The 27805-nt window shown below is 41.5% G+C and overlaps 3 protein-coding genes across 8 annotated transcripts; 1 reads left to right on the plus strand and 2 right to left on the minus strand.

Annotated features, from left to right (window-relative positions):
* On the minus strand, positions 1 to 11242 carry paxip1 (PAX interacting (with transcription-activation domain) protein 1). Of its 2 annotated transcripts, XM_008334775.3 has the most exons (24): positions 11212 to 11242; positions 10910 to 11015; positions 7699 to 7833; positions 7369 to 7412; positions 7105 to 7168; positions 6875 to 6985; positions 6457 to 6532; positions 5725 to 6243; positions 5325 to 5428; positions 4275 to 4986; positions 3985 to 4079; positions 3542 to 3637; positions 3267 to 3404; positions 2938 to 3059; positions 2582 to 2766; positions 2356 to 2399; positions 2130 to 2197; positions 1897 to 1999; positions 1620 to 1788; positions 1422 to 1522; positions 1155 to 1289; positions 916 to 991; positions 744 to 804; positions 1 to 292 (listed from the first exon to the last, which is right to left on the minus strand). In XM_008334775.3, the coding sequence occupies exons 3-24, from the start codon at positions 7726 to 7728 to the stop codon at positions 277 to 279; spliced, it is 3069 nt and encodes a 1022-aa protein (XP_008332997.1). In that variant the 5' UTR covers positions 7729 to 7833; positions 10910 to 11015; positions 11212 to 11242; the 3' UTR covers positions 1 to 276. The 2 variants fall into 2 exon arrangements, with proteins under 2 accessions (XP_008332997.1, XP_008332996.1); XM_008334774.3 differs by lacking the exons at positions 10910 to 11015; positions 11212 to 11242 and adding an exon at positions 8797 to 9030.
* Positions 9395 to 15042, plus strand: mfsd12a (major facilitator superfamily domain containing 12a). 2 transcript variants are annotated; one of them, XM_017042241.2, is made up of 14 exons: positions 9395 to 9679; positions 9813 to 9826; positions 10495 to 10828; positions 10928 to 11047; positions 11291 to 11501; positions 11633 to 11756; positions 12246 to 12503; positions 12696 to 12788; positions 12868 to 12960; positions 13513 to 13683; positions 13807 to 13901; positions 14122 to 14252; positions 14385 to 14456; positions 14763 to 15042. In XM_017042241.2, the coding sequence occupies exons 3-13, from the start codon at positions 10678 to 10680 to the stop codon at positions 14423 to 14425; spliced, it is 1488 nt and encodes a 495-aa protein (XP_016897730.1). In that variant the 5' UTR covers positions 9395 to 9679; positions 9813 to 9826; positions 10495 to 10677; the 3' UTR covers positions 14426 to 14456; positions 14763 to 15042. The 2 variants fall into 2 exon arrangements, with proteins under 2 accessions (XP_016897730.1, XP_008332995.1); XM_008334773.3 differs by having other exon boundaries at positions 9406 to 9456.
* Positions 13764 to 27479, minus strand: depdc5 (DEP domain containing 5, GATOR1 subcomplex subunit). 4 transcript variants are annotated; one of them, XR_003053041.1, is made up of 44 exons: positions 27214 to 27479; positions 26799 to 26866; positions 26613 to 26700; positions 26488 to 26534; positions 26219 to 26304; positions 26049 to 26132; positions 25911 to 25960; positions 25371 to 25440; positions 25126 to 25204; positions 24959 to 25020; positions 24530 to 24599; positions 24373 to 24445; positions 24093 to 24196; positions 23924 to 23998; positions 23571 to 23705; positions 23408 to 23469; positions 23192 to 23265; positions 23026 to 23095; positions 22903 to 22939; positions 22696 to 22816; positions 22378 to 22613; positions 22042 to 22242; positions 21813 to 21951; positions 21631 to 21719; positions 21264 to 21326; positions 20255 to 20438; positions 20018 to 20178; positions 19557 to 19677; positions 19305 to 19472; positions 18930 to 19152; positions 18582 to 18718; positions 18382 to 18487; positions 17987 to 18102; positions 17796 to 17873; positions 17581 to 17713; positions 17352 to 17451; positions 17026 to 17265; positions 16680 to 16849; positions 16330 to 16501; positions 16164 to 16224; positions 16001 to 16083; positions 15572 to 15919; positions 14927 to 15003; positions 13764 to 13895 (listed from the first exon to the last, which is right to left on the minus strand). XR_003053041.1 is itself a non-coding variant. In XM_017042216.2 (42 exons), the coding sequence occupies exons 2-42, from the start codon at positions 26854 to 26856 to the stop codon at positions 15624 to 15626; spliced, it is 4695 nt and encodes a 1564-aa protein (XP_016897705.1). In that variant the 5' UTR covers positions 26857 to 26866; positions 27214 to 27479; the 3' UTR covers positions 15196 to 15623. The 4 variants fall into 4 exon arrangements, 3 of the variants coding, with proteins under 3 accessions (XP_016897705.1, XP_016897704.1, XP_016897702.1); XM_017042216.2 differs by lacking the exons at positions 13764 to 13895; positions 14927 to 15003 and having other exon boundaries at positions 15196 to 15919; positions 20255 to 20411; XM_017042215.2 differs by lacking the exons at positions 13764 to 13895; positions 14927 to 15003 and having other exon boundaries at positions 15196 to 15919; positions 17032 to 17265.
* Between the last annotated feature and the right edge of the window lie 326 nt (positions 27480 to 27805).

A 27805-nucleotide genomic window follows, 5' to 3' on the forward strand; every position in this document is an offset into this window, starting at 1 on the left:
TTCTTTTACAAAGAAATGCAGTTTTTATTTCAAAGAGCAGCCACGGAAGCTGAAGCCTTTACATAATCTATCTGAAAAAGGGCTGGAACTATTAAAAAAAGTCTATAATTTAGGTAACAATTTCACAAAAATAACATTAATTTATTTGATTTTAAACAGCTAACACAACACTATATAAAAATGACATCTATTAAAACAGACAGACACATAGAAACACTTGTTGGGTCTTGAACTTTACACGAAGTTCCTGAAGACATGTTCTTCTCTGGTCCTGCATCATGTGAACTTAAATGTGACACTGTCAAGGAACAGAACTAAAAGGTTTTTTTTGTTTTAAAAAAGCAAATTGCATAATGTCATAATAAAGTTCTATCTATCTAACATGTTGAAGTTCTGATAATTGGTGGTTGTAAATATATAAGAAAAACAAGGACCTATATATTGAATATATACGTGTGTGTATACATATTTGTATACGAATATAAACACAGATATTCTGAGAAATAAAGTTGTGAATTTATGTGAACAATGTAGTTAAATTTATGTAGAGTATGAGAGAACGTAGCCATTAAATGTAAGAGAAAGGAGTAAAGTTTACAAAAGTTGCTCATTTGTTGGAATGTCACAAACTCTACGAGAATAGTAATTCCATTTATGAGGGAGACATAATCAAATTCACCAGAATAAATAACAATGTTCGAATCAAAATTCCATCATCACCCACCATTGGTTCTAAAGGATATGAATCATAGTCGAGTTTCTGGGTGAGAATTCCTGTCAGGATGAATTCAGCGTTGTGCACATCTGTACGACACAAACCAGGACAACGTTAGAGACAAAGTGATTCATTCTATTATATTTTTCATTACATATAGACAGTAAAACACTGAGGCACGGTGGCTGAGTGTGACTTACCGATGTTCCTTAAAAAGTACTCTCTACAAAGATGCAGGTCATTGTCACAGGAAATTAAAATGATTTCTGGAAGGTTCTGAAAAACAAGGCAAACAAACAGGGGAATTTATAACAATTCTGTTAAGACATTTGATTACTGTCATCACTCCACAGATTCCCCTTCATTCTACTGGTTATTCTGGTTTGGCACAGCAAATAAAAAGTCTTTGGTTGAAGAAAATGAAAAGTCCTTCTAGAACCTTGTCCTGTTTGTGCTCCATGATCTTTCTGAAGGAGGGCTGTTTGGCCAGCAGCTTCCCTCCAGCACTCTCCAGGATGGACTTCATAGTACTGAGGCTGGGGCAAATACCCGGTGTGAGGAAGAAGAATTTTCCCTGCACCATCAATCACACAGAGGCAGTGGTCAATGAGGAACACACATAAAATTTGTCGCAATTGCTGGACTGTGTCAAGGTCAAAAAATAATTTAAATTTTGATTATTCAGATGTGAGGCACGTGTTCCAACCTTGAAGAGTGGAGCACATTGGGCTCTCTTCAGGGACTCCTCCAGACTAAAACCAAACAGCACTTCTGCCTCTGCGTCCTTCAGAATATAAGGCTGTTCGTCTGAAACAACAGTGAGAAGACAGACACACAGAGAGATTTTAGGGGAAGACTTTTAATCAATCTTTTTTCTCTAACCCTAACCTAACCCAACACGTACCTACAAACTTCTGGCTCCTGAAGCTCTCTTCTAGCCACTCTGGGCTGACAATGTGTTTGGCCACAGACATAGAAGTGAGGAACTTGACGGTGCGCGTCACCTTTGTGGCCACCAAGTGAGTCACTTTGTGACTGCTGTCCACAACCTCACCACCCAAAGAAAACAACATCTGCAGCCGAGAGCAGAAAATCATGTATTTTTAACATCACCCAGGAAAACTCATGAGAGGAAAGACGAGACATTTCCCCTAGAAATTAAAGGAGAAGTGAAAACCCACCTTTGTGTACTGCTGCACGTTTGCAGGTTCAAATCCTGTGAAGATGACATGAGGAACAGTCTCTGCAGAGAGCAGTTTACTGGGAGTAAAGGTCTCTTCCAGTCTGCAAGTACAGTTACAAAACACATTTATAAGAAAATTTAATTTACTTTTTTCCCCTCCTTCTAATGCTTGTTTAGACTTATAACATCAACTTTTTCTAGGAGCATTCACTAGAGATGAAGTGCACTGACCGGGCTTTCTTATTGGCTGGTGGGTTGGCTGAGTCTGTGAGCTCCTGCTTCTTTGCCAGTTGTAGGTTCTTGATGACGGAAAAAACACAAACAACACAATCAGAATGGCTCAAACACAACAAACTGAAATACTGTTTAAGACAATGAACTGCTTAAAAACAATATTAGAATTACGGTGAAAACATATGAAAACAGAAATGACAGACAAGTGTATTAACCAACTTACCGCCAAGGCCTCAGGAGATACTTTTATTGGTGATCTCCAAGCATCTGCAGAGAAACATTGTTTTAACCAGTTGAAGTTGCAGTGCACTTTAGAAAACACGTACTGCATCACCATGGTTTTTTTTACTGGGGCTGAGGGGGAAAGCCCATCACGGCCAGCATGCTCTGGTAAACCTGTCTTCACAAACACAGGTCAGACTTAGAAACATACAATCAGCTTCACGTACCCAGCAGATTCTGGACCAGCTTTGGATTAGGTCCCAGTGGTTCAGACTGAGTGTAGGTGGAGTATCTGCTGTGTTGAATCTGACTCAGTGCTTCAAAGTTGCCCAGTAGAATATCACACAACCACTGGGCGTTGACACACGGTATCTTCCACTCCTTGGCCTTCCCATACTTGAGTCCACTTGGTCTGAATAAAGATCAGGAGAACACATCAACTCTGTGCCTTCAAATTCAAGCAGTAATTAGTGGCCATGTGGGCCAGACGGGATTCCAAAATAGATATCAAATAACAATGTTAGACAAAAACTGTTACTGGGGGACTGGCGTGGTATCAGCCATTTTTATTTAAATCACTTACTCTTTACATATGAGAACTGTGTTGCTGCGACACAGGTATCCAGTGTATCTGGCCCCCGCCAAATAGGCCATCAGTTTAAGGTCATCTCTGTCAGTGTCCAAAAAACCTGTCACTGAAATTATCTGTAAAGACGACAAGCAAAAGGTGAAGTCATGTTAAAATTCAAAATAGTTTCAAGAGATAGTTATTCTGAGGGTTTGTGTATTATTTATTGAGTATCTGATTCTAGAAGTGTTTGTGAGTAAATAACTGTTTTCTGACAGTGTTGATATAATTTAGACTGGTTGAACCATGTAAAAAATGGCAGTGTTTAAATGTGGGAGACCTACGTGCTGAGAACAGGGCTTGGCTCCAGGAGGGAAGGCGAAGGGTAAATGTAACGTCCGATAAGGAGGAACCATGCTCCTCCTCTTTAATACCGTGTTGAGCCAGTGGGCGGTCACACACCGTTTCCTCTCTCTCAAGGCCTGGAAGAGACAACAAGACATAATGAAATACACAGTATTTCAGTGGAGACCTCGATATCCTGGTGTAAATAGGCATGACAATAATAAATGAAAGAGGATAACTTCAAACGTTTACTGGCTCAACTCAACATCCTCACCTGCACAAACATGTTACTGACTTGACTCTCACATAGAAGGTGTGTACACCGGCTGGTAAATGTGGGGTCGACAGCACCTCCGCAGGCCTGTATGACCTGTAGAGATTAGATGACAATTACAAGTTTTCAATTAAAAAATAATGGATATAGAGATCAAATTAAAGTTAAAAACAACTTATGACAAAAAAAAAGTACTGCGCAGAACTGTAGGAAGTTATGGGAAAATTGCTGTAAAGCCCCCAAAAAATAAATAATCGTAAACCACTTTAGGATTCATCACTGCATGTCTAAAGTGTCCACTTCAGTGTCAAGGAAAGCCATGCAAGTCTGCAGGAGCACACAGTGACTCCCTCTGTTCCGTTACGTGAGCTTGACAGCATTTTCCCCATAACCTCTAAAACCTTTTTGCTGTGTACTGTTGTACGACACTGAGTCCATCTTACCCGTTTCCATGTGGCCAAAAGTTGTTTGTCAGCAATCTGCTCTGGGTAGTCAGCGATAACAAACACACAGCCCACCAGGAATCCATCGTGTGGAACTGGAATGTGAATAAATAAATAATTAGCATCCCAAATGAAAATGAGCATTTGAGAGCTTCTTTGAACATAATTGTAAAGTTTTTAAATTAATTTTATGTAGCATGTGCTTGAACATATAATATTTAGCTATTACATTAATGATATACATCCCACACAGGTTTACTCAGAGGATCTGCTCTCCTCCTCATACTCACTCTCTTGTTCTGGGTCATGACCAAATAGTTGAGAAACATGGAGCAGATGCTGAGGTTGGGCCTGCTGTGTGACCATTGCCTGCTGCTGCTGCTGTTGTTGATGCGGCTGTGGCTGCATGTGATGATGGATGAAAGTATGCTGCTGTTGCAGATGTTGTTGCTGTTGTTGTTGTTGCTGCTGTAACTGCTGTTGATTCTGCCGCTTTTGGAACATCTGCAAACGCTGCTGCTTTTGGAACTGCTGCAGCTGCTGCTGCAGAACCTGTTCCTGCTGCAGCTGCTGGAACCCGGGACGCAGGAGCTGCTGCGGCCGCAGCTGCTGTTGGGTGAAAGCATGCTGCTGTTGTTGCTGTTGCTGCTGGGAGAATATCTGTTGGTGCATTTGCTGCTGTGGCACAAAAGTGTGCCGCTGCTGAGGCAACTGAGGGAACCCTTGTTGTTGTGCAACTTGCTGTTGCTGTTGTTGATTCTGTTGTTGTTGGTGATTGTGCTGTAGCTGCATCATCTGATGCTGAAGGTGCATTGTGGGATGCTGGGGTTGCTGTGCCACTTGGTTTGTTTGTTGCAGTAAGTATTGCTGCTGCTCTGTAGTGTGGGGCTGTCCGGCAACTTTGGACTGAATGGGCTGAAGAGGTTTATTACTGTTTGGGGTTTGAAGATAGCTCTGATTGGACTGCTTTTCCATCGCCTTTGTCTGATTGGCTGTCAGGTTCTGCATGACACAAAAAACAGTTTGCAATTAATGTTATGAGGAAAAATAAAATGCAGAGTAAAATTTAATTTTTCAGTGCGACTGTGTAATATTTATTCCCAAAGGTTTACACACATCTGTGAGTATGACCTACATAAGACGTGCGTGTGTTTATAGTAAAAACAAAGGTGACACTGAAGAAAAAAAAACCCACACAGATTTAAACCTACTCACGGCAGTGAATTAATGTTTCCTGCAATGTGCAGTAAATATTCTGCACGTAGAAAAAGTTCTTAATAGACAAATAAAGTGGAGATGTTTTTGCTCCAGCAAACAGGACAAATAACTATTTTTTTTACATTTGCTACGCTGGTAAGTCGGTTGGCTGGTTGAAGGTCAGAGCTGTGGCGAAGGGGTCTGACAACTGGACTCCATGCAGGGAAGCCCCCTGGAACAGGAACACCTGCAAAAAGGCAGAAAGATGAAACCACTGAGAGTCTGGAGGGAAACGGCTCCTCAAGTGTCTGAAACAGTGTCTGCAAAGGAATAGTTATTGTTTTGGAATCTGGAGTAAAACTGACACACACAACTATGCTGGTCCCCCCCGCCCCCCAGTACAACAACTAAAATGTTTTCATTTCAAGTGGCTGGGTTATTAATCAAATGTGTATTGATTAAAAACAAATAAGTTCATTATGTACTTTCTAATCATTGCCCTCGAAATAAATCAAAATATTCCTCAAACGTAGACATACTGACCCTCATGTTTGCTTTGACTGATCACAGCTGCTGCAGAGCGAGACTCTAAGGGGAACGCCTGTGCACTGCCAGGCACAAGAGGTACAGAGGCACACAAGTTGATGAGTCCGCTGTCTGTAGACGACCCAGGGTCTTTACCGGGTGGCACACCCTGCTGCCTAGCTGTGCCTGTCAGAATAGGAAGTGGCGGCATGACGGCTTCAGCTGGAGTCCAGTTGAGGTTGGTGCCCTCCTTCTCTGTGGAGGAATCGTCGTCAGAGTCGTCGAACATCCTCTCACTGCGTCGCTCTCGTGTTTGTGTGGAAGTCAAGGGGGAGGAATTTAGTTTTTTTGGTCCCGGTCTTCTGCGGGGGCTGGACTCCTCGCTGGATGTGCAACTACTGAAATGCCGGGGTTGCCTGGGGCTGTAGCTGCCATCTGAACGTTGGTCAAAGGATTCTGCTTCACTCGCCTCCTCTTCCTCGGGCTCCACATAAATAAGTCTGGGATGATAGAGTGCCTCATCCATTCTCCTTTTCTCTGTCAAACAAAAAGAAATTAAACTTTTTTTTAATTTAGTGTTGAACATTATTTATCAATAAGGAAGTGTTACTTGCAAAAACAATCACAAGTTTTAATTGAATTGTTCCAAACTTACTGGACACAAGTTTGAAAGAATACAATATTGAATTAATCTGTGCTGAATTTCACAAGATAAAAAGAATTAATTATTTCACAATTAGCTCAACATACCTTGTACAGAATCAGTAATCCAGTCTGGGGTGACGATATGGATCACAGGATGTTGTAGTGCACGTTCAAACTTGGCCTTGAATAGAAATAAATCCAGAAAACAAAAAACAAACAAACAAAAAAAAACAAACCTGGAGTAAATCATCAGTGAATAACAAGTCAATAATTTCCATTTAAATCTGTCAACTTTTTTGTTTATAGTCACCCAACTTTTGTGGGTTGTGTTTATATTGAGCATGAGTCAGTGTGAACCCATATTCCTAAATCTACGTAATCTTTGTTCCAAAATGGCAAAACGTTTTGAACACAAGTAATTATTGAAGGATGTCATTTGGTGGTTTCAAAAGTAGAAACGTTATTTCATAAACTTTAGTATTTTGTGAAGGTCCAGAGAACAGAGACAGAAGACAACACTTACACCCTTTGGTTCTTTCACTACCAAATGAGTGACTTTCTTGTTGAGGTTAAGCTGACATTCTCCTCCATAAAAGGTAACATAGGCCCACAAAGTGTTGAGGTCATCTGGAAGCTGTTGAGAAAAACAGGTATAGGACATATCTGAATATCTCTACATTAATTCACATGTCAAGATCTAGTAACAAAACAATATTTACATTTAGTATAAAACTTAGCTGAAGGCGAACTTACCGATGGAAGACACACTGTCACACCGAAGAATATCTGTCCTGATTCAGGGGAGAAACCAGCAACTCTGTGCATTTAAAGGTCAAGGAAAAACTTGTGATGTATTTTGTTTCACATGGTCTTTCCAACAAAGAAAAACAGAATGTAGCTATGACAATTATCAGGGGTCATTGAATAAAATTACATTAAATTTGATATTCTGTTTAAATTGTTTGAAAGTTTAGGTTATCATTTAGGTTATCATCAGGCTTATCAGTAGAAGGATACGGTAACAAGACTCCACATCGGACTGAGAGGATCACCCAGGAGGGCTGGGGAAAAAAAAAAATCAATGTCAATGGCATTCACTTATATCCACTGTTAGATCCTAGGCAATGTAAAAAATATATACATATATAAAAAATATTTAGACAGAACTATTCATAAACTATGTGTTAACAGATATATAGAGTCAAAATGATCTAAACATCTGATACAAGTTCTTCGGAGGCACAATCTTAAATCTTCACACCAATAATAAAAAAAGATTACGGTATATTCACAAAAATTTCACAACACCCATCTCTAATGCTGATCAAAACAGGACTGAACACTTACCTTAACAACAGGCAAATCAAATACCTCCATGGATTCGCCCACCTCTGGGTTGTCTCCATCTTCTGCAATTATGTGAGTGGCCAGTGCATTGTATGACACTTCCTTCCCTTTTCCTGCTTTGAGAAGCTGCACAACCTGAACAAAAAACATTAAAGAAAAACATTTTTTTTAAAGATTACTCAATTTTTTTTATTGATTATTGTATCATTAATACTTCTTGCACGATATAATACAGAATTGAAAAAGATTAAAGTCGTATTGCAGTTTACCTTTCAAAAAAGAAATCACAGAATCTTTTAAAAAATAAAATAAAATATTGTCTTTCAATATCCTGATATTGTCTAAATAGGTTTTAAACTGGTGTGCTAGACATAGTGAAAAGGTGCAATAAGTGTGAGTCTGACAACGATGGAAATTTCATTGTATTTGTTATTGTATTATAATATTCTGGCATTTGTTGTATTACTAATTTCTTACTGTCTCTGACAGTTCAAATAAAAAATTTTAACTGAAAAACAGCAAAAAAAGACTGTTACAATTACAATATCGCTTTAAAACTAGCCTCATCATTTACTTAATAAGAGTAATACTACCTTTCACTAAGGAGTTGGGCACCTGTCACACATGCGCAGGATAGTAGAGAACAAAATAACATGTTGCTTCACACTCTCAATTAATTTTAATTTCTATAATAATCCTTGTGTTGCACACGGGTTGCACAACATATAGGCAATGACAACGTATTGTACTTTCACAACAACCTAAAAACGCCTGTTATAAACAGAAGAGAAACACCCGCAACCGACAGTAGCCTAGCAAGAGAAACAGCAACCAGAGGTAACGGATGAAAACCTGAGCTCCCACCTAGATTCTGTCGTATAATCATTGTATTCCACCGTATTTATAGACATCGAATACTAATGTCTAAAAGGTACACACGACCCAACATGGGTAAGACAATTATACATCCATTCCAGCACGCTGTTTCTCTTTTAGCGAAGCTAGGTCGTTAGCTTCCCCTGCACACATTGACAGTATATAGTCGTAGCTAGTTTGCAAACTACAAAGCTCAGAAAAAGCTAACTTCCAGACACTCACCTTTGGGTCAATATCGCCCACAACGTAAAATTTGACATCTTTAAAAAGTTCCAGTGAAACAGCTTCGTCTTCTTGTGTCATTATTGTTTACAAATGTCCAAGAGTAAGTCATTAAAACACACTTCTCACGACAGTGTTACACAGCTGTAAGCTGTTCAAGCGCCAAAAGCCCAAGCGCCTTTCTTCTTCCTCAGCGCTTCCGGCAGAATAGTAAAGTTTTTTGTGTCAGCGCCTCACACCGGACTAAAAGCATATTTCATCCCATTCATCTCATTCTATTGTTCGGAACAAAAGCTCTTTATCAGTAAATTCAATACATATATATACATATCTATATAACTAACCCCTTTCAGTAACATAATTGTTTTAAAATCGTATCGTAACATGTATAATTTACTCCACATCCATTCTTTCTCGCAATCTGAATTTACTAGCAATCCCAACAATGGCTGAGCGTTGAACGTTGTACGATAATGTAATGTACAATAACCTAACCCATTCATTATATGGTTATGTTTATTAATTAGACTAGCAGAATATTAATCCTGCCGACCAACGCACAGCGTATCGTGACGATGTTTGACGTAGAACATGGTGACGTGTGACATAAACAATGATGAGCGCCGGGGACTATCCTGAGGCTCGTCGAAATGCGATTTGGTGCGTAAGATTAATATCAAAATACGACAATTCTAGTAGTGAATGGAATACTTTATGGTTTGCTATGTGGCAACACATAGGTGCTAGAGGAGGCGTAGATGTTACTTTAGACTGATCTGAAGCTAAAAGTGCTAACGTACACATTCCAGTTTACTAGCGGATGTCAAACTTAAGCGAATGCTGATCAACGCAGTTAGCATGACGCCCGTAAAAGAAGACAAAGGTGGTGATTCCTCTTTTTACACATAAACATTCTTTGACTGTCACATGAGCAACACGAGTCATCGAACCCTAACACTTTCGCTGAGCGAATAGATGACTATCATTGGTCCGTTTTGTTTTTGTCATTTCCACAGGGATCTGCACCGCAGTAAGTGTACACGTTGTCTGTTTTTAACATTGTCTGTCGCAAAGACTTTATTATATTTTTAAGGTTGTTTTAATCCTTCCCTTTTGCTTGTGTCACCGTCTCAGTGTCAGTTTGTGTTCTGTCCTACGAATAGTTTTCATAAAAGTCTGCTGTGTTTTCGTTTTGGTGTCAGTGTTTTCAGTGTCTGTATCCTTTGTTTGTCTGACAAATCTAATTCCGTTATCAGCTAGTCTGACAGGATGTTAAATCAACAGAGAAACAAAAGAAGAAACATGAATTGTAAAAATATGCATAATTGAAGACGTCAAAAGATTAAAAGCGTCTTCAAGCTTTTTTATTTATTTTTCTATTTGTGTTTATTTACCGAAGTCAGTATGCTGTCTGGGAAACGGCTCAAAGCCACGATGTTGTACCTGTGGAAAGTCCCTTAGCCATGCTTGATAAGACTAATGCAGTAAATAAATCAAAACAGGTAGGGGCAGCAACCTTACTGATAATTACTGCTACAACTACTAATGGATAGTAGAACATTTTTTGTCTATGTAAGCTCTGTGTCAGAATCTATTTATGTTGATGTCATGTTAAGTTGGATTGTGTGGTTTTTTTTTTATTTGATGTCTGTTTTTCTTCTCTCATGCTGTCTCTATCCTTAACCTTTTTGCTGCCAGCTTAGTTGGAGTTGGAGTGGACATGCATTATTCAGGCACCACTGTTGACGTCCTACAACACAGACAGGCGGAGGCAAATGTGGAGTGTCGATAAAAGGAAGTGAAAGCAGAAGTTAAAACCTCCTGCTGTGTCAGAGAGTTGCTTGTCTGGGATAAGTTTGTTACATTCAGAGTCCAATTTCCATGATGGAGAACACAGTGAGGACACTGTCTGTTCCTAGAAAGTGTAGCTACGCAGTGGGGCACTTCCTGAATGACCTCTGTGCATCAATGTGGTTTACCTACCTCCTGATCTTCTACCACTCTGTGCTGGGATTGCAAAACACAAATGCAGGTCAGTGTGTGTGTGTGTGTGTGGGTGTGTTGGTCTATATGGAAAATTGACAGTCACACAGTTAACAGTAAAGTCACTCACATGGTTTTTATGATGCAGGACTGCTGCTGCTGGTAGGTCAGATAGCTGATGCCATTTCTACACCACTGGTTGGATACGAGTCTGACAGTAGTCCAGGCTGTGGAAACTATGGCAAGAGGAAAACGTGGCATTTAGTTGGTGAGACTGACATGGAAAAAAGTTGTCTTGGAACTTTCTGACTTACGTGTACACTGTTTTACCACATACAGTACCTTGTAAGTGGCATAACTAAGGAGGATTAGTAATAATCAGCCAAAGTGAACACTTACATGTAAAAAAATATGAATATTATTATTACTTACCATGGAGAGTCTGGATATTTTTGAATTCCCAACTGTTCAGGGTTTTATCTGTCACAGATTTTCTTGTTTTTGTCCTCAGGCACACTGAGTGTGATATTGTCCTTTGGCTTCATCTTCAACCAGTGTCCTGGCTGTGAACCCCTCACCCCTCAGTGGGCCAGCATGACCTTCTTCATCCCTGTGATAATTGTCTTTCAGTTTGGCTGGGCTGCCACACAGATTTCTCATCTTTCCCTCATCCCAGAGCTGGTCAGCTGTGAACACGCCAAAGTAGAAATCACTGCATACAGGTACATATGAGAAGAATTTGCCATGCCACAGAAAGTAGACGTTTGTCATGCCTAACCCTCTCTGGATGAAAAGTGGTGCTTGTGTAACTGTGATCATAGTATAATGTACTTAACTTTGTTTATGCTTGAAGATATGCATTCACGGTGATAGCCAATATTACTGTGTACACTGTGGCCTACCTGCTGTTCCACGTTCAGGCCATTGACGACAACAACACTGACTCACTGGGACCACAGGACATCCCTGTCTTCAGGGTGAGAATCATTCTTTGTTGCAGTGTTCAGTTAGCAGCAGTGGGTGGAATGACTCTACCCATCGTCCAAACCCAACTTGATGGGTAAAATGTCATGGAAAAACAACATAGATAACGCTGACGAAGCATAAAACACATTTGTTCACAAAATACATGACAAAATACAGTAGAGGGAAGTAAGCTCAGTGAAGTGAAACGGCCAAAACAATTGGGGAAATAAATATTAATACATTTTATAAATGTGAACCATGTTTTTTTATGTGTACATAAGTACACACATTGTTTAATGTATGTATATATATTTAAACATACATTTAAAATGCATATTTTCTTATATATTAATGTGTAGATATATGTAGATATTCACTATATGTACATATGCATGTCTATATATGTATAAATAAATGTGTGTTTATGTGCCAATCACATACACATGTTGGTAAAATATTGCATTTATGGTGGGTACAAACCTTTTTGTTTCCAATCGCAGAATCTGTCGCTTATTGTGCTTGGCATCGGAACAGTGTTTTCCATCATCTTCCATCTGGGAACCAGAGAGTTAAAGCCTGCAGCTGGACCAGCTGGGGTATTAGAGGATGGAGAAGTGAGGGTGGCAAAAAGGTGGGAGGAAGAGGAGGAGGAGGAGGAGGGAGAAGAAGAGGAGCTCAGGCCTCTCATTAGTCACCCTCAGATGTCCAGGACGCTCCTGCAGTGGAAGTGCTGGCTGCGGCAGCCGTCTTTCTACCAGGTATACATATATACCACATACATATATATTAACTTCAAACGGTGTCAAGTTTTTTCTAAAATATAAATTTACCTGAACTTGGGACCCACTAGGATGTAGAAGGAATCAGTCCTAGTATTGTGTACAAATAAAAACAAATGGATTATTGAGTTGTCACTGACTGACCCATGCTATTTACACCTGTGTCTGCAGGTCGCCTTACTCTACATGTCCACCAGGTTAACAGTGAACCTGTCTCAGACCTACATCTCAATGTATCTCATTTACACACTGGAACTGCCCAAGGTAAAGCACCAACACTGATACAACCCCGTCATTGATACGTTTGAAAGTCCTCTCATTTTAAAACTCTTCTCTCTTGCAGAACTTTATCGCAACAATCCCATTGGTCGTGTATCTCAGTGGCTTTCTGTCCTCGTTCATCATGAAGCCTCTTAGCAAATGGATTGGAAAATGTGTAAGTTGAAGGTACAGGTACAGATGAAAACATGTTATGTGTTAAGGACCTGTAGGAAAGGATTTCATTTCTCATTTACAGTCCTCTTATCAACTAGAGGGGCTGTGGGATTGATTCCAGATTTATATGTTCACAACCAGGGCTATGCACAGCTATCAGAATATTATCAAAGTATCAAGTGTCAAAATGTAGATATCCAGTAATAGAAACCTACAAGGAACAAAATCAAACTAGCAGAGGTATGAAATAAATTACCTCTGCAAACCTTTGCTCCGTGCTTCCGTGTGTTTGGGACAGTGAATACTTGTCTGGCAAATACTTCCTCATCAACTGAACAATGGTGTTCTACCTGTCTGTTCACTTCAAGGCCACTGCACATCACAAACAGAAACTCAAGGGTTGACCCTGTTTCTCCTTGACCATGGAGGTGTCCTTAGGGCTTGGTGTTGTCATGGTCCATATTTAGAAAGCACTGAAGTTGTCCACCAGAGTCAACCTCTGGTTTGTTAGATCACATTTACATCATTTGTGTTCTCCCTCTGACTCCTCCAGCTCACCTACTTCATGGGGCTGCTGCTCATCATGATCTTTTCCTACTGGGTGCTGCTGGATGATCACATGGAGGAGCGGGTGTACGGGGCGGCCGTGCTGCTGGGCGCAGGCTCAGCCACCATTTTGGTCATTTCACTGTCTATGACAGCAGAGCTGATTGGAAATCAGACAGTAAGTTCTTTGTCAAAGTTCATTCATCTTTGAATGAACTTTCAAGGTCATGGGAAGGACACTCACAGACATCTGTCCAGGACGGGTCCTGATCTCAGTTTGGGTCTTTCTGTGTCTCTGCAGCAAAGCGGGGCATTTGTTTATGGAGCCATGAGTTTCACTGATAAGGTGGCCAATGGAATCGCTGTGATGATCATCCAGGCACTGCATCCCTGCCAGTTAGTAAAAATAGACACAAACACACAAATACATACTTCATTGAGTTGTGCTTCTCAAACTATGGTTCACACACCGTTAGTTGTACTTGGGCTCCCTCTGGTGGTAAGCAGTGGAATCTGATTGCCATCAGGTGTTTTTTTTTTCTTCTTTTTTCTAAAAGACCGAGTTGTAATAAGAACGAGACAAACTCCACCTGCTCTGTACTTTCTGCTGTCTCAGAAACACAGCCTGTTGTCCTGCCTGTACCTGGTTCTATCATTACGTGATGGTAATAGTGACAGGAGGCGTGGCGGTCGCTGCAGCCCTGGCCCTCTGCTCCATCCTCATCTGGCCAATCCACATCAGACTTCGTGAGTTCTGCTAATGTGGTCTAATTTAAAACCTTTGCATCTTAGCTGGAAACTAAAAATTAAACTGATAACCTATTGTTTTTGTGATATTTTATAATAGTTTTTGTCTTCTCTCTCTCTCTCTCTGTCCAGGTGGGACAGTGGCTACCTCAAATGATGCCACAATAAACTAACAACTGAGCACCATCATCAACTCTTTGCACTGTGAGTCAGAACTCTTCATACTATAGGGACCAAAAGTCTACCATGAATGCAGTGTAATAATTAGCCAAGAACATGTTAATTTTTAATCAGTCTGATGATGTAATTCTAGGTCTTATATTGACTGATAAACGTAGCATTCATGCACGGTGCGGGCAGCCTAGTCTAGGTTTCCAGTCATTTGCATTTGTCTATCAACTTATCTGCTTAAATTAAATCAGTGACAACACAATGAACACTTTATGGGCTGATATAAAATCTAAAATACTACACAGTTAAATCATATCACTGTGTGCCTTGTGTTTGCAGACCTCTACAAGCCAGTGATAAAAGCATGGAGGGGAACTCTGCCTCTAGTGGCCACAGCACAGCTGGCAGAGATACTGTGGCTCTGTGTCAATGAAATGTTTCTTACATTTACTGGGTTCAACTGTTGACTATGACATAACATATACTGGGTGTATGGGTGTTACCTGTGATCTGCTTATGTACCAAAGCATTCCTCCTTCCTGGGTGAGCACTTCTCACATGGTTGCCAGTGTAACGGATTCTGTGCAATTTTAAAAAAATAAAGGGACGCTGATTTTAAGGAGCTTGTTGTGATTCTGGTTCTACTCACATCGTGACATTTAACCTAAAATGAATGAAATACATCCGTTATAAAGAAGCAGATAGTGTGAAACAAAGTATCCTGCATTTCAATTATACAACAGTTAAGCGTGCGTAGCACCACCTACAGGCCACGGGAGGGAAAGCTTCACAATTTTTAAAAAATAATAATACCTACCGTCATAGCTAAGAATTGTCTCTTTATTTTTTTTAAATAAACTTTTTAATTTTACATATTATTCTTTACAATTTAAAGAACTTCCAGAGCAAATGAAGTAAGGCATCAGGTGATGAAAAATATTTGGCAGAGAAGATAGTTTAGAAAACTAATCTATTTTTCTTTTTACCAGTTTCTGGTAAAGTAATACTAAATTGTGTATAAGTACTGTATATACCTGTCATCCCATCAGAGCAGAGGTAATCAGTCCAACAACCTTCTGCCAGCTGATGTGATCGGTTGTGTATTTAAAGCTTTTGTCACTTAATCAATGTGAAAGTGATCCACATGCCTGATCGCTAAGTCCAGTGTGAAGCTCTTCACTGATTGGTCAGCTGCTGAGGTCAGGGAGCTCTGGTCATTTTCTCCTGACAGCTGTTCCAGAAGTTGAGCAGTCTGTTGTCCTTGTTGGAGCAGAAATCCCTGAAGTCTCTAAACAGTCGGTCAGCCAACCTCTCGTCGCCCAGCACGCCCGTCCTCCATGCCTTGGTCAGCATGGTGTTGTAGGACCAGCAGTAGCCCACCCGGTCCTCGTGGCCAAATGGCCCATGGCTGTTGGAGTTGGTGGAGTTCCGGCGCCGCCGCTGCTGCCCGCTGGAGTACCTGCGTTTGGAATAAGGCAGCTGCAGGAAGACGGTGCCTGACAGAACAACAGCAGGGTTACATTGGACCGGGAATAAAACCTACATCGGTTTGGTTGTGATGTCATCGTGAAACAAACCTGTGACGTGAATGTACTGCGGCTTATTCTCAGAGGAGAAGTTAAAAGTTGAGGCGGAGAACTTGTCATGTACAAAACCAAATCTGAAAAAAAACATTTAAAAAATATAAAAAGTGTCAATATTTATTATTTATTGACTTTTAAAAGGATGTTCATAACTGACCTGTACAGTATGGCTTCCTGAAAGAGCTGCATCCTGTCCCAGTAGGTCTCTGGTTCAAAGCCTATTTGACACACACAAACACACACGTGTTGAATTGTTAGCGCCACATTTTTATCAACATGAACACACACACACATTCAGAGGCTTCATTCAGAAGCCGATTCACCTTCGAACAGGTTGTCGCTGCCATTGCTAAGCAGACACTGGATGTTGAGAGGGATGAAGAGCTGAGCCCTCAGTGGGTCTCCAAACAGGTACGTGGTCAGAGCGAAGGGAACCTCCAGCACAGGCACCATGAGGAAACCACAGGACGCTGCCTTCCTGTGCCACCCCTGAACCTGAGAAGAAAAAAAAAACCCCACACACCGACCCATTTCACATAGTTCAAAATCCTCAGTGTTTTCTTCTTCTAAGGTTTTTTTATTATCAAAGCTACACCTTAAATACGACATTATAGAAAATGCTTTTTATTGCTCCTAATACCAGTAATAATTGTGAGAAGCTGAAGCTCGTTACCATTTCAAAAAGAACCGCGGCGGTGACAGCCATCCAGTGGAGCTTGATCTCAAAGGCATTTTTCAGCGAGAAACTCCCGTGGTAATAACTGCTGCACCACTCCGTGCGGTCATTGCGACTGGTAGTGCCCAAGTCCAGAGTGACCGTCTTCTGCTCTGGGACTGTAGCAGCTGGACGAGAGACGGACAAAGAGGAACAGAAGGAGAGTGGAGACAACATTGTTTGGGCTTGTCTTCCATGCTGAGCATGTCTAATTTACGTGCCAGTGTGTCCCTGGTCACACATGTCACCAACATGGTTATTGATGGTCATTTATAGAAGTAAAAAAAAGGAACGCTTGTGCTACCTGTACCTAGCATTGCAGCAGTCTGGCTACGCCCTCCAAAGCTGCGACTGAAGGAGCTGTGTCTGCTCGCATACGACGCAGGGCGGCTTGGCAGTCGAGGAAGGAGGAATGCTGGGAGGTTGCAGGGTTGCGGCTCGTCCAAAACAAAAGCTACTTCAAACCACTTCCTCTGGAAAATGGCAAGGTCCTCCAGGGCTGAAGCAGACAGTCCTGCTGTGAGGGGGGGCTGGGAGCTGAGACCTGCAGAGAACATACGAGACCATGACTACACCCCCCCTCTATGACCTCACTTCTTCATACAGTAGGTATTAGTGCTGATCCTGTACCATCCTTCTCTCCTACAATCCTGTAGAAGTAGAACCCATAGACAAATGTGCGCATTGCGTCTCCAGAAGCGTGGGCCACCAGACCTTCATCCAGCAGTTTCTACAAACACCACACAGAACCGTAAAAAATACAAGTGATACGACACATGTATGTCAACAACACAAATAGTAACTGAACTGGGAGCCAAAAGAATGACCCAAAACATGAGCTTTTTTTTTTACATTTTACCTGCATCACATCTATAGCCATCCCCTGTGTAGCCACGCCCTCCATGTTGCTGACCAGCCAATGAACGGCCTCAGCACTGATAAAGCAGTTGAGTGGCAGACCTTTCTGCTCTGGCAGGAGCTGCACACCTGTCCTGTAGCATCAAAGAGCAAAGAAGTGGAATAAAAACTGAATATAAAACCAAACCATATATCCATATATAGACAACAGCTCACGTGGGGTGTTTGATGGCCTCCAGGATTTCCCAGGGAGTTGACGAAGACAGAGAAAGAGCTCCTATTGCAGCCTGGCCACTGAGAAGAAGATCCCAGATTAGTGTAAAACCACAGATATGTATATAAAAATCTTTAATCCCACCTTTAATATCTAGATCTTCAGGTCACATCAGTTCATATTCAGTGTCTACCTGGTGTCTGTGCTGCTGCTGCTGGCTGCCGTCTCTCCAGGCTGTGCTGCTGCTGCTCCACTTGTCACTCCAGGAGGGACAACCTTATCAGCAATCTCACTGGCTTCAATTGGCAACTGCACACAGTTTAATTTAGAGGAAACACAAGGGGGAGTTGGTTCATTTCTCTCTTCTTATTCATTATATTAAATAAGATTAGATATTAGATTAGATTAGAGACAGGGCAATAAAATGATGCATTCCCATCAGTTATATGTAATTATTCATTGTTATTTGTATCATATCTTGTTACAAATACTGAGGACAGCTCTCAGAATTTCAAAGTTGGTAAGGATGAATTGGGAACAGGTAAAAACGTCAATTCCACCTCTGCCTGCAGACTCTTATTTACTTACTTTGCGAGGACTGTCTGCAAATGTGACCGCTGTAGCAACCGTAGCAGGTTCACAGATGATAGCAGAGGGTTTCATCTGCTGCTGCTGCTGCTGATCCTCCAGGGTCCTGACAGACGACAGAAAAATCAGTCAACACAGACTGAGATACAGGTCCCTGAAGCTAACACGTAGTCGTGTGGTCTACTGTTGGTGGAACTCACTTCTGACTTTGTTCCATTTCTAGCAGCGCAGAGAGAACTGAAGTTCCTTTCTTGACCTGCGGGGGCTGCAGAGGCTCTGGGGTATATGAAGGCAGGGGACTGGTAACGTGCAGTCCTTTTATTGGTGTGCCTTTGGGCTGCGGGAGAACACAGCAGAGATGAAGTCCAGTATGGTGTCTTGTCTCAGACAAACATAAAGATTTTTCAGGGATGTTTTGGCCCAGATTAATCAGCTATGACTTTGTTCACTATAAATAAATCCATGGAAATGCACTTCGATCTTCACATGCTAAAGATATAATACTTTTGATATTATAACCGTAGAACAAATAGAATTAAAGTCCAGACCCTGATTATCCTGTCAGAGCGATGGCGTCGACGGATGCGGTTGAGACCCTCCAGGAACCTGATGAAGCCATCCAGCAGCAGCCACTCCCCACTGCCCCCCAGGCCAGTACCTGTTCCATCACTGTAAACATCCCAGTGGCCCTGCCCATCTGCCACCCTCCTAGCGCCTCCAGCTGGCAGAAGCAGAAAGCGAGTCCTCCAGAACTTCAGAGATTCAATCAAACTAGAGAGAACAAACAAACCAGTCTCATCTCAGACACTTATTAATTTATAATGAAAACGTGATAACAAAGGTGTGATTGAACTGATAAACCGTTAGTATACATAGCATGCCTGTATTGAATTTCAATTGAAACCATCAACATGTGCAGCTACCTGAAGTCCTCAGAACCGCCGGAGCAGATGTACTGGTCCAGGTAATTCCACTTGTATTCCTCCAGTCTCTCGTGGCCGAACTCCACCCAGGAGGAAACAAACTGGGCGTCACAGTGGGGAGGACACAGGCTGTAGCTGTACTGGATCTGAGTTGTCTCATACGGGTGCCTAAACCACAAACACAGACATCGTAAACTCCCATTGTAAACACCAACCCACCAAGTTCTTCAGACAGTATACGTATGTATTTACTTGGGTAGGTAGCGAGTCACAGTGATGATTTTGTCTTTAAGACAAACTTTGTGAAAGGTGCGTCCCATACTGAGCCAGTAAACCATCTCCTCCTCCTCCGCCCGACGCATGGAGACGACGCCTGGAAAAAAAAAATTTCTTCAAGTCTGATTCACAAATATAATTCATAATATCATTTATCTGTACGGATCGTTATTGGTTTTTCCTCCAATAATGAAAACTCAGTAACGCAATGCCTGGGTCTTGCCAAACAATGTGTGACCTTTTGTGGATAAACGGCTGTATGTTAAAGTGAAAGTCACTAGATGGCAGCATTGCACCTTATTTAATTAATCCAGTTTAATAATTAGAACTAGTGGTTTGTACAGATAAACATATAAACAACATGAACATGAACATGACTTCATGGTTTAAACAGTACTGCAGTACAGCAGGTACAAGAACAATAACATTTCCCTCACCTCTGGTGTAGAGAGGGCTGCTGCCAAGAGGTGTGGCCACGGCAACCTTTGGTTTTCTGTGGTTGGACTGGACTATGATCTGGTAGCCCTGCATCAACCTCTGACAGATGAACTCTTCAAACACCTGAGTGGCGGTCATCAGCGGAGCCTCATCTTCTCGCCTTAGAGAGAGAAACACAAGGGAATTGTTTAAAAGTTGTTGTTTTTTCCACTCGTTACTCGTAGTGTTCGCAGTACCTGTCCAGGTCACTGTGTGGCAGCAGGTCGTAGCAGCCTTCAGTGTAGTCGTTCTGCAGGGTCTGGTGTTCCGGGAAGTAGTCGGTGGTGAGAGGCAGACAGGCCGGCATGGTCAGAGACTTCCAGTCCACTCCAACTGTACAGCAGAAACTGGGCACTGTCGGGGGTGCAGATAGGAGGAGGACTTCAGGAGCACACACACACACACACACGCACACACACACATACACCCCCATGGTACAGACAAAAACATATGTAACCGCAGGTTTTGCGGTACATGTGCGTGGGTGGGGTGGGGTGAGGCACAGATGACAGATCGGAAACGAGTTGAATGAGAAGGAGGAAGATGTGAGGATGGAGTGGATGGATAAAAACAAACATAACAGAGAAGTGAAGCAAAAAAAAAAATGGAAAGAAAAACACAAGTCAGGTGTTATTCCACGAGTCTCATCTCCCCCTGCTGGTGATTCCAGGAGGGGTTCATTACACAAGAGCATGCAGATTGTGACTGTGTGATCAGCACAACCACGAACAGTTCAGAGAAGAGTAATATTACATCATGCAAATTATAACCATTGGTGAAAAGGAGTTTGTGGAAGCAGCATTTACAGTTAGACCAAGAAACCTGCCATCATCAAGAGAAAAATGAAAATAAAAAACAAGTCTGTTTGATATATAACAGGGGAAATGTAAAAGGTTGGAGAGTGGTTCTGAATAGCTGAGATACAGATCAAGAGTCCAGAGAAGAACATAGGACAAAAAAAACTGGAGTTTTCCCCAAAAACCCACACCACCGAGGCTGTTGTGTCACCCAGCTCAGAATACAGATGCCCACTGAGAAGCTGAATAAGCCTCCAAAGGGAAGAAGAAGCGTACAGTACCTCTGAGGGCTTATTCGCATCATGCACTCACAGATAAAGAACACCGCTCAGATCCTCAGATAAGAGTTTTGTACCAATATCTGGATTCATCAACGACAGGTCTTTGATAAAGGAGGAAACAAACTCACTTGGATCACCACCACCAGCGGAAACAAAGTCTTCACACGAGGAGCCGTGGTGAGTCTGAGTCACTGTGTAGAACAGAATTAATATTATTCACAGATTACTTCTCAGTTATTGTTTGGACATGAAATCTGGGCTCTAAATGGAGGGTCTCAAATGAGGACTGATTAGGAATGAACCAGAATTTTGATGCAAGATTTTTTTTGTATAAAGACATGGTCCACATGGAACGCCTGGCTTTTTGGACACATAGATAACATCTTCAGCTCGCCTTACAATTGAAATATATATATATGAGTATTTCCAGTATTTGTAATGGAAAGGCTATGCACAAGCAGGACAACTGTTAAATGTCAGTAGATGATTCTTCACCATTGCTGTTGCTTCCTGGACTTCCAGCGTACTCCTCCGTCCATCCACCCATGCAGGGGTGGATCTCTCCAGCTCTAGAGCTGTTTTGCCTTCAAAGAAAAAAACAATTCACAGGAATTATTTGTGATGTTTGTGAGAATTCACAAATTGTTTTTTTTTAAACTATAGAATCTCTGTGTGACCTTCCGGTAGCTTCTTGATACGCCAGCTCCAGCAGCTCGGCAGAGGTGTGGGCAGGATCTCTCTGCTTTTGGCCCTGCACCTCAGCAATACTCTGGTTTTTGATTTGATGATGGATCTGGATGGCTTCTCCAGATGGACCTGAGAACCAAGGTCACGTTGAAGAACAGAGGACTTAAGTCTGTGATGAAGAAATCCATGTGTGTGTGTGTGTGTGTGTTAGCATCTCACCAACGGGAAAAGTGTGCATCCAGCGCCTGCGGTTTGATGTGAGTTTTGTTGGCATCCTGGAGGGCGTGAACGGGTTGATCAGAGCTCTCTGTGAGGTGAAACTTCCAGGTCGGATGTGCAACGTGGACTCGGCGCTCCCTACAGTGAAACGACCCGGTGCACTCGAGTCCCGCTGAGGGTCCTTTTTGTTCTCCAGTAACTCTGAAATAACGATAGAACAAAGTGTGAGAAGAAGAAGAAGAAGAACTCATAACTCAAAACCAATAACGATTCATTCAGATATTACATAATTATGCTAATATCGGGCTGATAATATCGGACGTGCCCAGTACTTACCCCTAGTGCTTGAGTATCCCAGAGAACTGCTGATTTCATACTGGACGGCGGGCAGACGTGGTATAAGGACCACATTGGAAACTGGACCCACGCTGTCATCAGATGCCAGGCTGTGGTGCTCCTCTGGACCTGTGGAGTACGCAGGAGACGACATTCCTGCACCCGCACCCCCACCGACATCCACGCAGCTCTTCCTGCCACTGGGCTCTTTAGAATCTCTTCTTTCTTTACCCATCCTGATGATCACATAACTGCTGTTCACCAACACTGGACAGAGCAGAATAAAAGTTTCTCCTCTGCTGCTGTGGGAGAACCTACCTAAGGGTCGCGGCCCTCTGAACTCGTAAAGGACCGGGAATCTTGAACACCTGAGCGTCGTAGGCGTTGTAGTCGACTTGTATGGGCAAACTGTTGTCCGAATCCCTCGAAGGGCAAAGAGCTGAAGTGGCAGAGACATAAGAGTGTCTTCTTTGTGCTTCGTGAAAACATGAAGACATTAGAGACGACGAGGTGATCACAACTCACTGTGTTTTTTGTTGCTCTTCGTTTTTTCTGTGTTAATCTAGGAATAAGATCAGTTTGGATGAGCATACGAGACGATGTATGTGTGTTTATCAGACTGGGAGGTTCTGTAAACTGTGGCAATACCTTACGACTGGCTAGTTTGATTCGAGGGGTGAAGAAGCAGCAGGGGTTGAGGCCTCTGGTGGTGTAGAAGCTACGGATAGTAAAAAAGGTGTGAGACCAAAAATAAGAGGGTGAAACCTGTTGAATACACATCTTAAAAGAATTGGATTCGTGCCGCTCTTCTTACCTGTGGTTGATCCAGTGAGGAAGGTTATAGTCATCGCCAACGAGGGAGTCTCCAGATGTTGTCCTGTTGTGCAGCTGCAGAGGAAAAAAAAGATATTCTTCATCCTGAACTACAAATATATATTCATGTACTCTATACAGCCATGTACAGTATACACATACATCGTTACACACATATATATTTATATATGTACATATATGTATGTGCATATGTTACCTTGAATAGTGGTACTGCATGCAGCGGCTGCTCCCCCATACACACCAAGTCCACACCGATACCTAAAGAGGTAAAACACCAGCATCGATCAGACTAATGCAGCTGTTCAGTCATTATATATGTGCATATATGTTTGTATAACTGCAGTAGGAATTAGACTCACCGTTGTCAATCATTCTCTGTTTGGTCAGAATCATAAGAAGACGGTCCACTTCAAAGACCCCCACACCAGGTGTAATAACCACCGTCATCTGTCCAGTCCTGTCAAAGTTACGGTTGATGTAGTGCTTGTCAAATACTGTGGGGAACACAGCACACGTGTCTTAGATTAGTGAGACAAACACAGACGAATATCCAAATAGCATAACTGCAGTATGCATTTAATTGGCCTGTGGGGGGAGCTAGAGAACCAGAAAAATAGAGGAATGAAAACTACAGCCAACTTCATCAGTGATATAAGAGACAAAACCTTTACACTTGTTAGAGACCATTAGTCCTCCATCATGTAGTACATACCATTAAAGGAAAGGTTAATCGCTTCCAGGTAGTTTCCCTGAGCAGCAGTGGAGTTGTAGCCCACAGGAAATCCATCTGACACGAGAGAGAATTAACAAAGGATTTCAGCTTCAGAATGTGTCTGATCTAAACATCTATTAGACATAAAACCTGTCTAACACTTTACTACCTGCTTCTTTCAGTCGAACTAGAACTGGATACTGAATGAAGAGCTCCTTTATGGTGACCTGCAGTGTCGTCCACTCGTCTCGTCGCTCATTCTGTGCCACGACCCTGATCATGAGACACTCATCAGTTAGAGGTGATTCACTGTTTCACTTGACTTAGGATTTTAGATTAGTGGTTCCAAAAGTGGGGGGTGCTAATATTCCCATCTGCAAAACAGGGCTGGGTAGAAAATGCTATGTAAACAGTTCTGAAGAGATGATAACACTCGATGCTAACGTTACCTGTAGAAGTCTTCATAAAAACACCCGTCGTGATCCTGTCTGATCGAACCTCGCAGAATCTCAGGAAATTCATCTGAAAAAATAGTAAAAATGTCCCTGAGGTCAGTGGTCACTGAGGTGAGGTGTACTGTTAATGTGACCAAACTGAATGACTCACCAATACTTTTGGCACTGTAGAATGTTCGTGAGAAGAGGACAACAGTCACCTCATGGCTGCAGTTCTTCTCCTACGTACGATAGATTTCGCCGTTTTAACTATTCTTATTTTTTATTATTTGTTTTTTGCATAAAGTAACAATTAATTAGGTTTATATACATTTGGGGCTACAAGCAAAATTGTAAAAATATTATTCTTGGTTTTGTCCTTGATAATACATCATGTTGACTCCTGGTACCAGTCACAATATTGTCATTTATAATTTTGTAATAGCAATTGAAATGTGCAATGTTGATCAACGGAACTTCAATCACTGACTTTAAACACATTGTGCAGCAACAGGCAGAAGTAAAGGCAGAGTGAAAACAGCAGTGTTGTGTGTTTCAGTGACTGAAGAAATAAAAAGTAAAACTAAGTAAAGAAACAAACCTTCCACTTGGCAAAGAGGTCAGACAGAAAACCATTGACGGCTTTTTCAAAGTACAGGTCACCTGAAATGAACACAATAAAGTAGAATTACAGGTCGACACCAGGAGCTACCAAACCAGAAAAGAACTGAACTGTTGACACAACTCCTACTGAGAGAAATGACTCACCATAGACGTCAAAGTCCCACATCTCACAGCTCATCTGGATGAAGATGTACACCATGGCAGATGTGGACCTGAACACCACCTGCCATCAGATCACGGATGAATATTGTTAAACAGGAGTCTTAATTCCACTCTGCACTAATTACTCTTTCAACTACGGATTGTGTAACATCAATAATTAACCAATCGATCATCTTCCTCGTTGTCTGCTTTCAAGCCATACATTAGTGGATACACTCGTGTCTTACCCTGGTGTCTTCACTAATGTAACCACAGGTCACTTTCTCCCCTTTCACCCAAAGTTCACCGGCCTGGGCTCTAGGGAGTTAAAAGCATCGTTAGCACACCGCATGTCAAACAAAGGTTCGTCCATCATACTTGATCCACCGTCCACCACTGTCTCTGTACTTTTTTATTCCTTTCTGCTGAAGGAATTTGAGAGAAACCAAGCAGCACAACGAGGAGGTGATGTGCTAAATTAAAGTGAGTTTGAGAGAAACCAATTTGAGAGAAATCGAGGAGGTGATGTGCTAAATTAAAGTGTAGTAAAGGGTAGCTACTGTATAGCATGAGATAAACTGAAGCATTGTACCAAGTGCGGTGCGGCGATAGAAAATCGCCCCATATTATATTACTGTTATTAAATTATAGTAAATATATAATGCAATAAACAAGGCTGATGATTATACAGTGTAGTCAGTTTATCTCAAATATAAACATTAAGTGAGTGAAGGATGAAACAGCTAAGGTTTGATTTTTGCTTGAGAACAATAAAAGGTGATTGTTACCTTATTCCAGCAAACTCCACTTTCTGTGTGACATACACACATGTGGTCACCTGGAACAGACCCCATTTCATTCTCGTGTTAAGCTATTTATGCTGGATGTATAGATCCCAAAATATTCTACACTCTATCCTAACATACCAGAGTCTTCTTCAGCCTCCACATGTCTCCTCTGCCAATGTACTGATCCTTGAATGTCAGCTCCACCAGGTCCAGACTTACATCCTGCAAACAACAGAGATACAACGACTCTAAACGTATTTGCAGTCACAATTATTTCACTTGTCATCTGCTGTGCCGCAACTCTGTACCTTAGGGTCAACGATGTTCACAATGACATCCTGATAGGCACGGAATTTGAAGGCCTGAGCTACTGTCTGGTCCACACTGATTGTTTCTAAAAAGAGCACAGAATTATTCATCTAAACAACTGTTGTAAATATAGCACAAAGTTCCTAGGGCTTTAAGGTAATTTTTCAAAATAAAAATTACTCAAACTGGTTGCTATAAACATGTTGTTGTATTTTGATAACGCCATTATCATCTCTTGACAAAAACACATTTAAGAATAGAGGATCACCTTTCTGCAGATCATCTTTTAGGCTTTTGACTTGCAGCAGCAGAGGACTGAGAGTGAACAAACACAACAGGAGTGAATGGTTAATGTGGCATAGAAGCAAAATCATTTGATCAGAAGAAGCTCACCTGTATTCATCTGTCGGATGTGCAATCTCAATGATATCTCCCAAACTGACTTGTGGGAAGAGTTTAGGATTTACTACCAGCTCATCATCTGCACAAAAAGAAAGTCGATGGGTAAATATAATGTAGATAAAAAATAATAATAATGATAAGAGAAATGTTTTCTGGTAAACAAAGTATCACACTGACCACTTCCTCCAAATCCTTTCTTGTGCAGAACTAATTTATATGACTTATTGATCTTCATTGTGAAGCATCTGGAAAAAAAACAGCTCTTTGATCACAGGTCAAATCAACAGATCCTTATCGTCACTCTCAATAATGAAAAGCAGTTTATAATATAAAAAGTATATAAAAACATGAACACAAAAACTTCAACTAAAGATTTAACAAGTTCTCTCACTTAGAAGTGTAAACATCAACTTAAATTATGCTGGATGACATTGGATGCTCCCGTAGACGTCAGTTCGATACAAACACAAACCAAGTTCTGTTTTTTAAATGCCACTGAGATTTATTATTATTATTATTATTATTATTATTATTATTATTATTATTATTATTGTGCATATGCGGTAAAAATGTTACGGGACAAATTGATTACCTGTTTTCATGGGTTGAAAAGGCACAAGGAAAACAACGAAAGAAAATGAGCACACGGTATATAAATAATAATAGAATAAACGGTACTTCCGCATTGCCGCTTACATCCCACAGGTTGTTGACAGCGGCTGCGTCAAATAGCAATAATTTACTTAAATGTCATCATGCTATTACTGTTTTCAAGTAGTAAAAACAAGGCTTAGTTAGCCGGCTAACCGAGCGTCATAACCTGCGACGCCGGAACACTGTCAACCGACGCTGGTCATTGACGTCGACACGTAGAATGGGTGCGCGTCGACTACGTATGAACCCGTCAACGTTGCCGCCATCTTGGGTTAGTTAATGCTTATAATTATGCCATAGACTACCTGCAGCCTGTGGCTCTTCAGCCCTTTATTCCTGTGGACAATATTTAATATTTATGAACGAATGTTTCGTACTTCTCATTAACTCTCTTCATTACAATATATAATAAGTGGTTCTATATGCAATTATCCGGTACGACTCCTTAATTGTTGCTTGTTAAAGTATCACTGTTTTGACGTTAATAAGTAAACAGCCCACATGGTGGCAGTGTAGTCCGTGCTTTTGTC

This window comes from Cynoglossus semilaevis, chromosome 20 (genome assembly GCF_000523025.1).
Source record: "Cynoglossus semilaevis isolate Cse_v1.0 chromosome 20, Cse_v1.0, whole genome shotgun sequence".
In the NCBI taxonomy this organism is placed as follows: Eukaryota; Metazoa; Chordata; class Actinopteri; order Pleuronectiformes; family Cynoglossidae; genus Cynoglossus; species Cynoglossus semilaevis.